Source organism: Hemiscyllium ocellatum, unplaced genomic scaffold, assembly GCF_020745735.1.
Source record: "Hemiscyllium ocellatum isolate sHemOce1 unplaced genomic scaffold, sHemOce1.pat.X.cur. scaffold_1661_pat_ctg1, whole genome shotgun sequence".
Classification (NCBI taxonomy): domain Eukaryota; kingdom Metazoa; phylum Chordata; class Chondrichthyes; order Orectolobiformes; family Hemiscylliidae; genus Hemiscyllium; species Hemiscyllium ocellatum.
Genome location: NW_026867842.1, coordinates 52,627 through 66,299, shown reverse-complemented (window position 1 = coordinate 66,299; position 13,673 = coordinate 52,627). Strand labels below are relative to the sequence as shown.

General features: G+C 46.2%; 1 gene segment (V, D, J or C); it reads left to right on the top strand.

Moving 5' to 3' along the window:
• Positions 1–220: 220 nt before the first annotated feature.
• Positions 221–12,962, top strand: LOC132810332 (immunoglobulin kappa constant-like). The segment is given in 2 exon segments: positions 221–384; positions 12,213–12,962. Coding segments are annotated over 2 exon segments (426 nt in total).
• Positions 12,963–13,673: the final 711 nt, after the last annotated feature.

Below are 13,673 nucleotides of genomic sequence, written 5' to 3'. Positions count from 1 at the left end.
AACAAATTACCCCATGCTGGGATTGTAACTGTCCATGACACACTCCAGTCCCTGTGGTGTCCACCGCTCACTGAAGGCCTCAAGTTTCCCTCTGACACTCCATGACCACGCGTGAAGAACAGCTGCAAGATTTAATATCGAAAAATAAATTTCACAAAGCTCCCAAGCCCAGCTGGACACAGAGAGAGACAGAGACAGAAAGACACATGAATGAGGGAGAGACAGAGAGGGGCAGAAAGAAGTTGAGAGTGAACGAGAGACTGGGAGACAGGGAGAGGTTGAGAGTGATGGGGGGGAAGCAGAGAGCAGAGGTTTTTGTACAGCCTCTGCACTGGGAACTCTCACTGTGGGACACGTTCGGTAAAGGAACCAAGCTCAGACTGAGTAAGTAAACCTCAATCCTCTGTTATTAACCCTTTCAATACTGAAACACACTTTCTAAAATACAGTTACTGATTTGTTGAAGGTGTTAGTGGGGAGCTGCAGTGAACGAAATGGTTGATTAAGGAGCACTGTGTCTAACAGTTGTCCAACCGTACCACTTCAGTTCCATTGCCCCCTTTAAGAAGCAAGATATAAGTCAGTCAGTTTTACTCACCGTGTGGAGGAGCTCTGTCCATTTGCAGCCTGTGGTCCCATTCCTGCAGCATGGAGTGAAATCAGTGAGTAGCCTCCTGCCAGTCTCAGTGTGACGGACACGGGGCAGAGTTTGATGTGAGCTCTGGCTCCCTGTCCCAGTCTCTGATCTCACTGACCTCAGCAGCAGCAGCAGCAGCAGCAGCAGCAGCACAGTGAGACACCGAGCTCCCACCTCCCCCAGCTTTAACTCTGCTCAATCACACAATCACAGAATAGTTACAGTGCACAAGGAGGCCATTCCGTCCATCCTGTCTGTCATGGTTCTCCGACTGAGCAATTCACTGAGTGTCATTCTCCTGCCTTCTCCCTGTCACCCTGCACATTGTTCCTTTTCAAATAACAGTCTCATTCCCTTCGGAATGTTTTAATTGAAGCTGCCTCCACCACACTCTTAGGCAGTGCATTCCACACCTTAACCACCCACTGGCTGAAAATGTTGTTCCCCCTCTCACTTTTGTTACTTTTACTTATTACTTTAAATCTGTGTTCTCTCGGTCTCAATCCTTTCTCAATTGGGAACATTTTCTCCCTATTTACCCTGTCCAGGCCCCTCCTGGTTTTAATTCCTCAAACAAATCTCCTCTCAGCCTTCGCCAAAGAAGACAGTCCCCAATTCTCCAATCAATCTGTATAACTGATGTTCCTCATCCCTGGAAGGATCTTCAGGAATATTTTTTGCCATTTCTACAAAACTTCAGCTCCTTCCTGAATTATTCACATTTTCTATGACCCTCATGATTTTATAAACCTTTACAAGGTCACTCCTCAGACTCTTACGTGTCAGAATAAAAAGTTTCAGCTTTTCCAGCTTCTCATCGTCATGGAGTCATACAGCGTGGAAACAGACCTTTCAGTTCAACTTGTCCATACTAACCAGATATCCTAAATCACCTCATCCCATTTGCCAGCATTTTGCTTACATTCCTCAAAACCCTTCCGATTCATGTACCCATCCCAATGCGTTTTAAATGCTGTAATAGTATCTGCCTCCAATACTTACTCTGGCAGCTCGATCCAGACACATACCACCCTCTGTGTGACAAGTTACCCCTCAGGTCCCTTTTGAATATTTTGCCTCTCACCTTAAACCTATGCCATCTTGTTTTGGACTCCCTTTCCCAAAGAAAAGGCCTTGGATATACACCCTGTCCATGCCCCTCATGATTGTATAAACATCTATAAGGTCACCCCGAAGCCTTAGATGCTGTAGGAAAAATAGACCCAGTTTCTTCAGCCTTTCCCTATAGCTCAAACCCTCCAATTCCTGGCCATGTCCTTGTAAATCTTTTCTGCAGCTTTATAAGTTTAACAGCATCCTTCCTATTTTCAAGGTGATCAGGATTGTTCACATTATTGCCAAAGTGGCCTCACTAATCTCCTGTACAGCTGCAACATGATGTCCCAACTCCTATACTCAAAATAGTGACCAATAAAAGCAAGTGTACCCAACACCTTCTTCATCACCCTGTCTACTTGTGACCCCACTTTCAAGTAATAATGCACTTGCATCTTCAATCCGAGGTCTCTTTGTTCAGCAACACTCCACAGGGCCCTCCCATTAACTGTCTAACTCCTGCCCTGGGTTGCCTTTCCAAAATGCAACATCTCACAGTTATCTAAACTGAACTCCATATGCTACACCTCTGCCCATTGCCCCATCTGATGAAGGTCCCGCTGTACTCTGAGATGAATTTCTTCGCTATCCACTATCGTACCAATTTAGATATCATCTACAAACTTACTGTAACTCCTATATTCACATCCAAATCATTTCTATAAAATAGTGAATCCAGCACCAATGTTAGTGGCACACAGCTATTCACAGATCTCCAGTCTGAAAAGCAACCTTTTACCACCACTCCTGTCTCCTATCTTCAATCCAATTTTTTTATCCCAATGGCTCACTCCCCCTGGATCCCATGTGGTCTAACCTTACTAACCAGTCTATCATGTGGAACCTTGTCAAAAACTTTACTGAAGTCCATATTGACAATGTCTATTGTTCTATCTCCATAAATCTTCTTTGTCACCTCCTCAATCAAATTCAGGAGACATGATTTCCTATGCATAAAACCACATTGATTATCCAAAGAATGTAAATCCTATCCCACAGAATCCACTCCAACATCTTACCCAACACTGACATCAGGCTCACTGGTCTATAATTCCCTGGCTTTTCCTTACAGTCTTTCTTTCTTAAATAATGGCATAACATTAGCCAACCTCTCTGGTTCTCCAGCACCTTACCCATAGTTGTCAGTGATACACATATCTCAGTAAGGGGCCCAGCAATCTCTTCCCTAGTTTGCCACAATGTTCTGGGATACACCTGATCAGGTCCTAGGGTTTATCTACTACTTTTATGTGTTTTCAGATCTTGAGCGTCTCCTCATTTGTGTGTGGTCTCTTTTCAAGACATCACTATTTTTCCAAATTCCCTAGCTTTCTCCACAATATATACTGACCTGAAATATTTGTTTGGGATCTCACCCATGTCTTGTGTCTTACCAAAATATAGCACTCACATGTATCTGAATTAAACTCCATCTGCCATTCCTCAGCCCACTGGCCCAGTTGATCAAGATTCCATTGTATTCTTAGACAGCCTTCTTCACTGCCAATGATTAGATTAGAGCCTCTACGGGGTCGAAACAGGCCCTTCTGCCCAAAAAGTCCTCACCGATCCTCCGAAGAGTAACCCACCCAGACCCATTTCCCTCTCAGTAATGCATCTAACACTGTGGGCAATTTAGCATGGCCAATTCACCTGAACCTGAACATCTTTGGACCATGGGAGTAAACCAGAACACCCGGAGGAAACCCACGCAGACACAGGGAGAATGTGCAAACTCCACACAGACAGTTACCCAAGGCTGGAATCGAACCTGTGACCCTAGCTCTGAGAGGCTGCAGTGCTACCCACTGAGCCACCGTGCTGCCCCACCTGAGCCACCACTGAGCCACCGATGCCACCTGAAAATTCACCTGAACACACTCTCACAACTCTGGGCCCTTCCTGCCCATTACACTGCTACTATCCCAGTCTATATTCAGAAGCTAAAGACCGCCCCGCCCATTTATAACAACTCTATCATATTTGCAGGTCTCTGTAAATTCATGCATTTGTATTCTTCCACATCCTTCCCACTGGGAGGTGACTTATTGACTGAACTGAGGATTCTGTGTTCCTTTGTGTTCCTCTTTGACATTCTCTCCTGGTTCGCACAGCCCTGCCAAGTTAGTTTAAACCCTCTCTAACTGCATGAGTAAACCACCTCACAAAAATCCAAAGACCTCCCTCATGGATCCTCTTTCCAGCCCCACAGTCACCTGTGCTCACCTCCTGATTCTATTCTCACCTGCATGTAGCACTGGGAGTCATCCGGAGATTCCTCCTTTTCAGTTCCTGCTGCTAATTCCCTCCAGAGCTCCCAACCTTCTGACTGCAGGACCACGTTCCTTTTTCTCCATCCATCACTGGGACCAATGTGGACTATGACTGCTGGCTGTTCCCCCTCTCCCCTCAGGGTGCTCTGCAGCCGCTCAGTGACATCCTTGACCTTGGCATCAGAGAGACAACACACCATCCTGGATTCCCATCTGCAGCTGCAGAAACACCTATCGATGCCCTCACTCTCAAATATCCTCTCACTATCGCTCTTCCAGTTTTCCTTCTGCCCTCCTGTATAGCTGAGCTCCCCCCCCCCCCCCCAATTGTGGTGCCAGGGACTTGGCTCTGGCTGCACTCCCCAGATGAACCATCATTCTCATCAGGATTCTGAACTGAATCCTAGTTGGAGAGTGGGAGGCACTCAGGGATTCCTGTACTAGCTGCCTGGTCCTTTTGGACTGTCTGCTGCTCCCCCATTCCCTCTCTCCCTGCATACTCTGAAGCTGCAGAGTGACCACATCTAGAAACGTGCTCTCCACGGAGCTCTCAGCCTCACAGATGCTCTCCACTGACACCAGCTGCTGCTCAAGCTCCAGAACCTGGAGCTCCAACTGCTGTCACTGACCACACTTCCTGCACTCATGGTATTCCAGGAGCTGGGAAGCATTCTGAAGTTCCCACCTAAATGCACACTCTCTCCACTCTTTGGTTATCTGTTGATAAACAGCTACAGCAGGGCTCACAGTCCAGTAGGTTCAGTGTTCCAGGGTTTTGGGAAACTCTCCAGAAGACTTTAAGAAATAGGAGCAGAAATCAGCCATTCAGCCCATTGAATCTGCTCTGCAATTTGATCTTGGCAGATATGCTTCTCACCCCATTCTCCTGCCTACTCCACAGGAATTTTCCATCCCCTTAACAATCACAAACCTATCTATCCCTGTCTTAAATACACTCAGTGACTTGGCCTCCACTGCCCTCTGTAGCAATAAGTTCAACAGATTCACCACCCTCTGGCTGAAGAGATTCACCCTTATCTCAACTCTAAAGAGTCGGCCCTTCATTCTGAGGCTGTGCCTTGGTTACCGAGTCTCTCCTGTTTTTGGAAACATCTTCTCTGCATCCACTCTATCCAGGCCTGTCAGTATTCTGTAAATTTCAATAAGATCCCTCTTCATCCTTCTAAAGTCCATTGAGTACAGACCCAGAGTCCTCAAGCACGCCTGATATGACAAGCCCTTCATTGCCAGGATCATTCTTGTAAACCCCTCCAATGCCAGTACATTGTTCTATTAAAATATGGGTCCCAAAAATGCCCACAATATTCCAAATACAGTTTGACCAGAGCCTTACACAGCCTCAGCAGTACATCTCTGCTCTTGTATTCTGGCCCTATTGAAATGAATGCTATCATTTCATTTGCCTTCTCAAGCACAAACTGGACCTGCCTGTTAACCTGAATGAGGTTTGTGCTTTAGATTTCCAAAGGCTTTCCTCATTTAGCAAACAGTCTTTGTATTTCTTCTTGTGTTCTATCTGCCACTTCTTTGCCAACTCTCAGAGCCTATTAGGACCTTTTACAGCCTTCCCACTTCCTCAACACTACCTTTAGATTAGAGATTACTTTAGATTACTTACAGTGTGGAAACAGGCCCTTCGGCCCAACAAGTCCACACCGACCGCCGAAGCGAAACCCACCCATACCCCTACATTTACCCCTTACCTAACACTACGGGCAATTTACGTGGCCAATTCACCTGACCCGCACATCTTTGGACTGTGGGAGGAAACCGGAGCACCCGGAGGAAACCCACGCAGACACGGGGAGAACGTGCAAACTCCTCACAGTCAGTCGCCTGAGTTGGGAATTGAACCCAGGTCTCTGGCGCTGTGAGGCAGCACTGCTAACCACTGTGCCACCGTGCCGCCCCTCCTGTCCCTCCACCTATCTCATGTTGTCTGCAAACTTAGCAACAATGTCTTCACTTCCTTCATCCAGATTGTTAATGTATAACGTGAATAGTTATTGTCCCAACATTGACACCTGCAGAACTCTACCAGTCACCAGCTGCCATCTTTCCTCACTCTCTGCTTTATGCCAACCTGTCCGTTCTCAGTCCATGCCAGTACATTGCCCCTAACACCGTGGGCGCTTATCTTATGTCAAATACCTTCTGGAAATCAAAATACATTACTTCCTCGGACTCTCCTTTGCCTGACTGGCTCATTGCCTCCTCAAAGAATTCTAACACATTTGCCAGGCATGACCTCCCCTTGATGAAACCGTGTTGACTCAGCCCTATTTTACCATTGCACTTCCAAGTCCACCGGGTGACACTGTGGCACATTGGTTAGCACTGCTGCCTCACAGCGCCAGGGACCTGGGTTCAATTCCTGCCTCAGGCGACTGACTGTGTGGAGTTTGCATGTTCTCCCCGTGTCTGTGTGGGTTTCCTCCAGGTGCTCCGGTTTCCTCCCACAGTCCAAAGATGTGCGGGTCAGGTGAATTGGCCTTAGCCTTAGGCAAGGGGTATATATCCCCCATCAAATCTCCACCTCCACACCCTGACTCCATTGATTCCTGAAAGATCATCACCAATGCCTCCACAATCTCTTCAGTGATCTCCTTCAGAACACACTGGTGTAGTTCATCCAGTCTGGGGGAGTTATCCAAATTCAGACCTTCCAGCTTCCCCCAGTACCTCCTCCTTACTGATGGCCACTACACGCCTGAACTGCCCCCTGACAGTCTGGAAGTACTGGTACACTGCTGGTGTTTTCCATGGTGCAGACTGATGCAAAGTATCGATTCAATTCCTCGGCTATTCCTTCATTTCCTACTATTCTTTCTCCAAACTCATTTTCCAGTGATCCAATGTCTAGTTTTGCCTCCCTCTTCCTTTTTATATATTTGCTAAAACTCTTGCAATCTTCTTTTATATTACTGGCTAGATAACTCCCAGATTTCATCTTCTCCACCCTTAATGCTTTTTTAGTTATCCTCTATAGCTCTTGAAAGACTTCCTAATCCTCTGGCTTCCCACTATTCTCCACCACATTGGATGCTTTTTCTTTTGCTTTTATGCTGTCCTTGACCTCCCTCATCAGCCATGGTTGCCTTGTCCTCCCCTGAGAATGTTTTTTTTCTTTTTTGGGATGAATTCCTACTCTACTTCCTGAATTACCCCCAGAAACTCTGCTGTTTGCTGCCCCACCATCTTACCTGCTCGGCTCCCCTTACAACCAACTCTGGCCAGCTCCTTCCTCATGTCTTTGCAGTTACCTTTACTCAACTGAAATACAGTTCCATCTGATTGTAGCTTCTCTCTCTCAAACTACAGGGGGAATTATGGTCACTTATCCAGAGTGATACTTTCACCTTAAACTCACTAATCATGTTTGCCTCATTCCACATCACTGAATCCACACCTGCCTGTTCCATCATTGCTCAACCACAAGCTGCTCCAAAAACCATCTCGTAGACATTCCATGAAATCCTTTTCTTTCGATGCACTACCCAGTCCACCTATCCATTGAGGTCTACCCTGACATTTAGTTTATCCCTTTTCTGGGCGGCATGGTGGCACAGTGGTTAGCACTGCTGCCTCACAGCGCCTGAGACCCAGGTTCAATTCCTATCTCAGGCGACTGACTGCGTGGAGTTTGCTCGTTCTCCCCATGTCTGCGTGGGTTTCCTCCCTCAGTCCAAAGATGTGCAGGTCAGGTGAATTGGACATGCTAAATTGCCCGTAGTGTTAGGTAAGGGGTAAATGTAGGGGTATGGGTGGGTTGCGCTTCAGTGGGTCGGTGTGGACTTGTTGGGCTGAACAGCCTGCTTCCACACTGTAAGTAATCTAATCTAATTTTCTGTCTCCTGATTGATTTCCTTCCCCACACCCTGATTACTGCTTGGAGACCTGGACATAACTTGCATCAGATTCTTTATTGTGGTTCCTCAGCTCTACCCACACAGATTCTACACCTTCTGACTTCTTGCTATTGATTGAATTTTATTTCACACTAACAAGGCAACTCTTGCCCCTCTGCCCATCTGCCTGTCCTTTTGATAGGACATGGATCCTTGGATATTTAGTTCCCAGCCCAGACCCCCTTACAGCCATGTCTCTGTGATACCCACAACATCGTACCTACCAGTTTCAATCTGCACTACAAGCTCATTGTGTATACTGTGTGCATTTAAGTACAACACCCTCAGTCCTGCATTGACTGCCCTCCTTCTCATCATTGTCCTCTTATCTACTGTGCTTGAAGTTCGACTCTTGTTCCTTTCTGTACTCTCTGTCCTAGGTTGTCTTCTAGAAACTTGAATAACCTCTCCTGAGCCCTCCTCCACTTTAACTAGTTTAATTCCTTGGACACTCAATTTACCTTGATTTATTGCGTCACTTTGTCTACCTTATTCGGAATGCTTTGTGCATTTAGTTACAAACTCTTTAAATTTATTTTATTATTGATTTTCCCTGCACTTCTTTAGTTCCTTTGATATTCAAAAAATCCGTCCCCATCTTTTATTTTCTGGTAACAATCAATCCCACCACTAACCAACAATCGACCTTCTCCTTCACCTTCTGTTTTCTCATTTTCCATCCAACTGAACCAAATTACTTTATGTGTCGATTGACCTCAGGCATGGTGGCTCAGTGGTTAGCACCGCTACCTCACAGCGCCAAGGATACGGGTTCAATTCCTGCCTTGGGAAACTGTCTGTGTGGTGTTTGCACATTGTCCCTGTGTCTGTGTGGGTTTCCCCCAGGTGCTCTGGTTTACTCCCACTGTCCAAAGATGTGCAGGCCAGGTGAATTGGCCATTCTAAATTGCCTACAGTGTTAGATGAAATAGTCAGGAGTAAATGTATGGAATGTTTCTGGGTGGGCTGCTGTTTGGAGAGTTGGTGTGGACTTGTCAGGCTGAACTGCCTGTTTCCACACTGGAGGGAATCTAATCAGGCCAATATTTCTCATTATTGCTCTTTGATCTCTTGCTTCTACTTGAATCCTGCTGTGTAGAAACTGGCTGCCACCTTCCTGACATTGCAACAGTGACTCCTTGTCAAACAAAACTGTCTGTAAATGTCTTTGGAAGAGCCTGAAATGTTAAGGGCTGGATTGATGCCCATATGCTCTAAACTTTTCTGATTTACATATCCATGCCTTTTAAATGTTTTAATCATACCAGCCTTCACCACTTCTTCTGGCAGCCCATTTCATACATTTAACACCATCTGAATGAAAACGTTGTTCTTTAGGTCCCTTTTAAATCTTTCCCCTGTCACCTTCAACCTATGCCCTCCAGTTCTGGACTCCCCCACTCTGGAGAAAAGATCTTCTCTATTCACCCTATCTATGCTGCTCATGATTTTATAAACCTCCATCCGGTCACCCATCAACCTGCAATGATCCAGGGAAAACAGCCTCAGCCTATTCAGCCTCTCCCGATAGCTCAAACCCTCCAACCTTGGCAACATCCTTGTAAATCTTTTCTGAACCATTTTAAGGTTCACAACATTTTTCCTCCAGCAGGGAGACCAGAATTACACACAGTATTCCAAAAGTGCCCTAACCAATGTCTGTCAGCCACAAGAGCTCCCAACTCCAATACTCAATGCACTGACCAATAAAAGAAAGCAAACCAAATGACATTGTCCCCCCCCCCCACCACCTACCTGCAACCTCACTTCCAGTGAAGTATTCTTTTTTTTTGGATGAACTGAGAGTCTTCCAGTTGTGAAAGATGCCATTCCATGGACTTTTGGATGAAGAGCAGGCAGTTCCCCCTGGTGTCCCTAATCAATATTTATCCCCCAGTCAAAATCAATGAAAATCTGTTTCTCTTCTTTTTATCATATTGTGTTTGGGATCTCGCTGTGCACAGTCTGCAGGAAAGATCCATTGGGACATCTTGATTTGGGGACAGGTGCTTCACAAATGCAAGTCTTTCTTTAAGTTTGAAGTCTCCTGATCCGAACACTCACCCATTGTCTGTGCACTCTCACCTTCCGGGGGCATGGGGTCATTAGGAGCAGTGACCCAAAGGACACTGAGACTCTTTGCAGCCTCACCCTTGACCTCAGCCCAGCAGTGTGCAGCAAGGTTTGAAATGTAATCTAGAACCTTCTACACAGACACCCCAATGTGACTCATTCCCGAAGTGTGTGGATCCGAGTCTGCTCCAAAGTTCTCGGATAAATTTCTCCTGATCTGTGGGTGATCGGAGGTTTGTTAAAGAAGTATCAAGATCCGTCCCACTTTCCAGCTCTTGCTCCATAGCTCTGGAGGTTTCACTGTTTGAAGTGAATACCCAAGTGTTTTTTTCAAAGTGATGAGGGTTTCTGCCTCTCCCACCCTTTCAGACAGTGAGTCCCATATCCCACCAAGCTCTGGGTGAAAACAAATACCCTCAACTCCCCTATAATCCTGCCCCCAACTGATTTCAATCTCTCCCCATGGTTATTGCCCTCTGTGCTGGTGGAAATCAGTCCTTCCTACCCACTCTGTCCAGGCCCCTCATCATTTTATACACCACCATCAAATCTCCCTCAGCCTCCTCTGTTCCAACGAAAACACTCCCAGCCAATCCAAACATTCCTCAAAACTCAAAGTCCCATTCCAGACAAACTCTTCCTCTGTCCTGGTCTCCTGTGGGATCACATCCTTCCTATAATGTGGTGACCAGAACCGTACACAGTTCTCTCACTGTGCTCTAACTGGGGTTTTATACAGTTCCAGAATAATCACAGTCAACCAAAAATGAGATAAGGGAGGTGATGGTCTAATGGTGTTATTGCTGAGCTGTTAATCCAGAGATCCAGATAATGTTCTGGGGACCAGGGTTAGAATCCAGCAGATGGTGGCATTCAAATTCAATCAAAAAAAATCTGGAATTAAGTCTAATGACGACCATGAAACCATCTTTGATTGTCAGGAAAACGCCATCTGATTCCCTAATGTCCTTTCGGGAAAGAAACTGCCATCCTTACCATGTGACCCCAGACCCACAGCAATGTGGTTGACTCTAAACTGCCCTTTGGGTGATTAGCGATGGACAATAAATGCTGCCGATCCAGCAATTGCCCTCATTCCATCAAGGGAAAATGAAGAACAGTTTATCCCATGTGTCTTCTTACCACCTCACTGACCTGCATTAAACACCATGGCCAAATCTTCCATCTCCACATGACTTGCAGTTTCAAATTCCTTCATTATCTGAGATACAGATAGAAACATCCAAACTACGAGCAACCGTAGGCCATTTGGCCCCCGAGCCTGCTCCACCATTCATTATGATCATGGCTGATTATCCAACACAGTCCCCTGTTCCTGCTTTCTCCCCACATTCTTTGATCCCTTTCATCCGAAGAACTACATCTAATTCCTTATTGAACACATACCGCATCTAATTCCCTCATGCTGGTAAAATGGATGAGAATTATTGGGTTGTTGTTTTTTGACCAGTATGGACACAATGGGCTGATGGGCCTTTTGGGTCTCTCTGACTCGATGATTCTATTATTATACTTTAAGAATAACTGAGTACCAAGGACTGACCACTGTGTAACTACCTGTCATTCAGAAAAAGACTCATTCTTTCTGTCCTGTCTGCCAACCAGTTCCCAATCCATGTCAGTATGTGAACCCCAATCCTCTTGTTCATTTGGTCTAGATCTGGAAGCCACACCCTTACTAATTGTGGGACCAGATTCTGAACAGTCTGTCTCATCCTTCGAGGGCTCCCACTGCCCTGACACTGATTTCCCATCATGCCATTGGTTCCGATCCACTTTTACCAAAGCACCACACAGTTTAGTAAAATGAAAACTTTTACACTTGCTCCATGGTTCTCCATTTCCATCCCTACTCTCAATCTCACTGAGTTCTGATCACTGTCACGAAAATGCTCCCCCATTGACAGCCCTTCCAGCTGCCCAGAAACTGTCCCTTCTCTCTATGCTACTTCACCATCACCTTCTCAGGGGCAATTAGGGATGGGTAATAAATGTTGGCCCTGCCAGTGACACCCACATCCCAAGAAGCAATGTGAACAATGCTTGGTCATTTGTTGGGTTTATTCTGTATTGACGACAAATGTTCAAAAAGATTGTATGGCCAGATTATGGTTGAATTCCCTTCCAGTGGCAGGAATTAAAATTGTTTCTCTTGTCTTTCAGGCCGTGAGAACTCTCAGCCCAAGCTGACCTTGCTGCCCCCCTCCCCGGAGCAGGTCAATGCCAAGGGCACTGCCACCCTGGTGTGCCTTGCCAATCACTTCTATCCCGATGAGCTGGAGGTGCAGTGGAAGAAGGACGGTGCAGTCATTTCGGACGGGGTTCAGACCAGCAACTACCTGCGAGCTTCAGACAGCACCTACAGTGTCAGCAGCCTGCTGACCCTCTCTGGGTCTGACTGGGAGTCCGACGCTCGCTTCTCCTGTGCCCTCACCCACGTGACCCTCCCCTCTCCCCTCAGCAAGAGCATCAGGAGATCAGAATGTGTGTAGAGTGTTGGAGACAGTCCACAGAGGAGACACAACTTTAAACAGAACAGGGCTGAGCTGGCAGGACAAAGGTCATTGTCAGCACTGAATTTCAACTCTCTTCCTTCTCAGGATTGCTCAGAGAAACTTCTGAGGTTTGGATATTAAAGCAGGTCATCGCGACAGTGTCAAGAGAGCTTTACACTGTGTCAAACCCCATGCTGTCCTTGTCCTGGGAATGTTTGATGGGGACAGGATTGCCTTGTTATGTTAGCTGCACAAAACAATGTGAACCTCAGAAGTCTCTGCTTCAGTAAACCAGATCTCCTTCCTGCTCAGCTGCCAGTTCCAGTTTAAGGTTTTGTCACTGTTTAAAGGGGCAGGATTCTCGTGTTATTGAGAAAATCTCTCCAAGTGTTTTCCTCAAGCTCCATTGGGGCTATGAATTTGAGCAGCTTCCTCTGTCTTGGCTGTTAATTGCAGTTGTTTCTTTTTCTGTGAATGTGAATGTGGAAAAGGGAATAAAGGTGAAAATTCAGTCTCTGTCTCCGTGTGCTTTGGAAATAACTGACTTTCTCCTCCCCCCCATCTCTCAGTTGATTGGCTGTATTTCAGCAGGTCATTGTCACAATTGGTTACTTGGCCTGTCAATCAATTACAATCATCAATCATCAATCATTTTCAAATGATCCCTTTAATCAGGAATTTATGTAGATTCCAAAAAGAACAGAAACTGAAAGTTGTTGGGACTCAGTAAGTGCAATCTGATGCATTCCCTCTTCACTCTGTTGGTACATGCCCAGCTGATGGGATCGAACTGTGCAATCTCTGCTGCATGTCGGATAGCCCCTGAAATAATCTTCGGCCAATCACAGACATTGTTGGCTGTGTGCCTCTCTGAGTGTGAGTGTTTAACTCAATACTGCCTATAGATTTCTCTCTGAGTGTGGCTGTGTTACTCAGAGACACACCACAGACAGCGCTCAGTAACACACCCACATTCGGTGAGACACCGATCCGCAGCATGGAGTGTGAGTGTGTTACTCTGGGCTGCCTGAAGGTGTCTCTCTCAATGTGAGTGTGTTACTCTGTGCTGCCTGTAGGTGTCTCTCTCAGTGTGAGTGTGTTACTCTGTGCTGCCTGTAGGTGTCTCTCT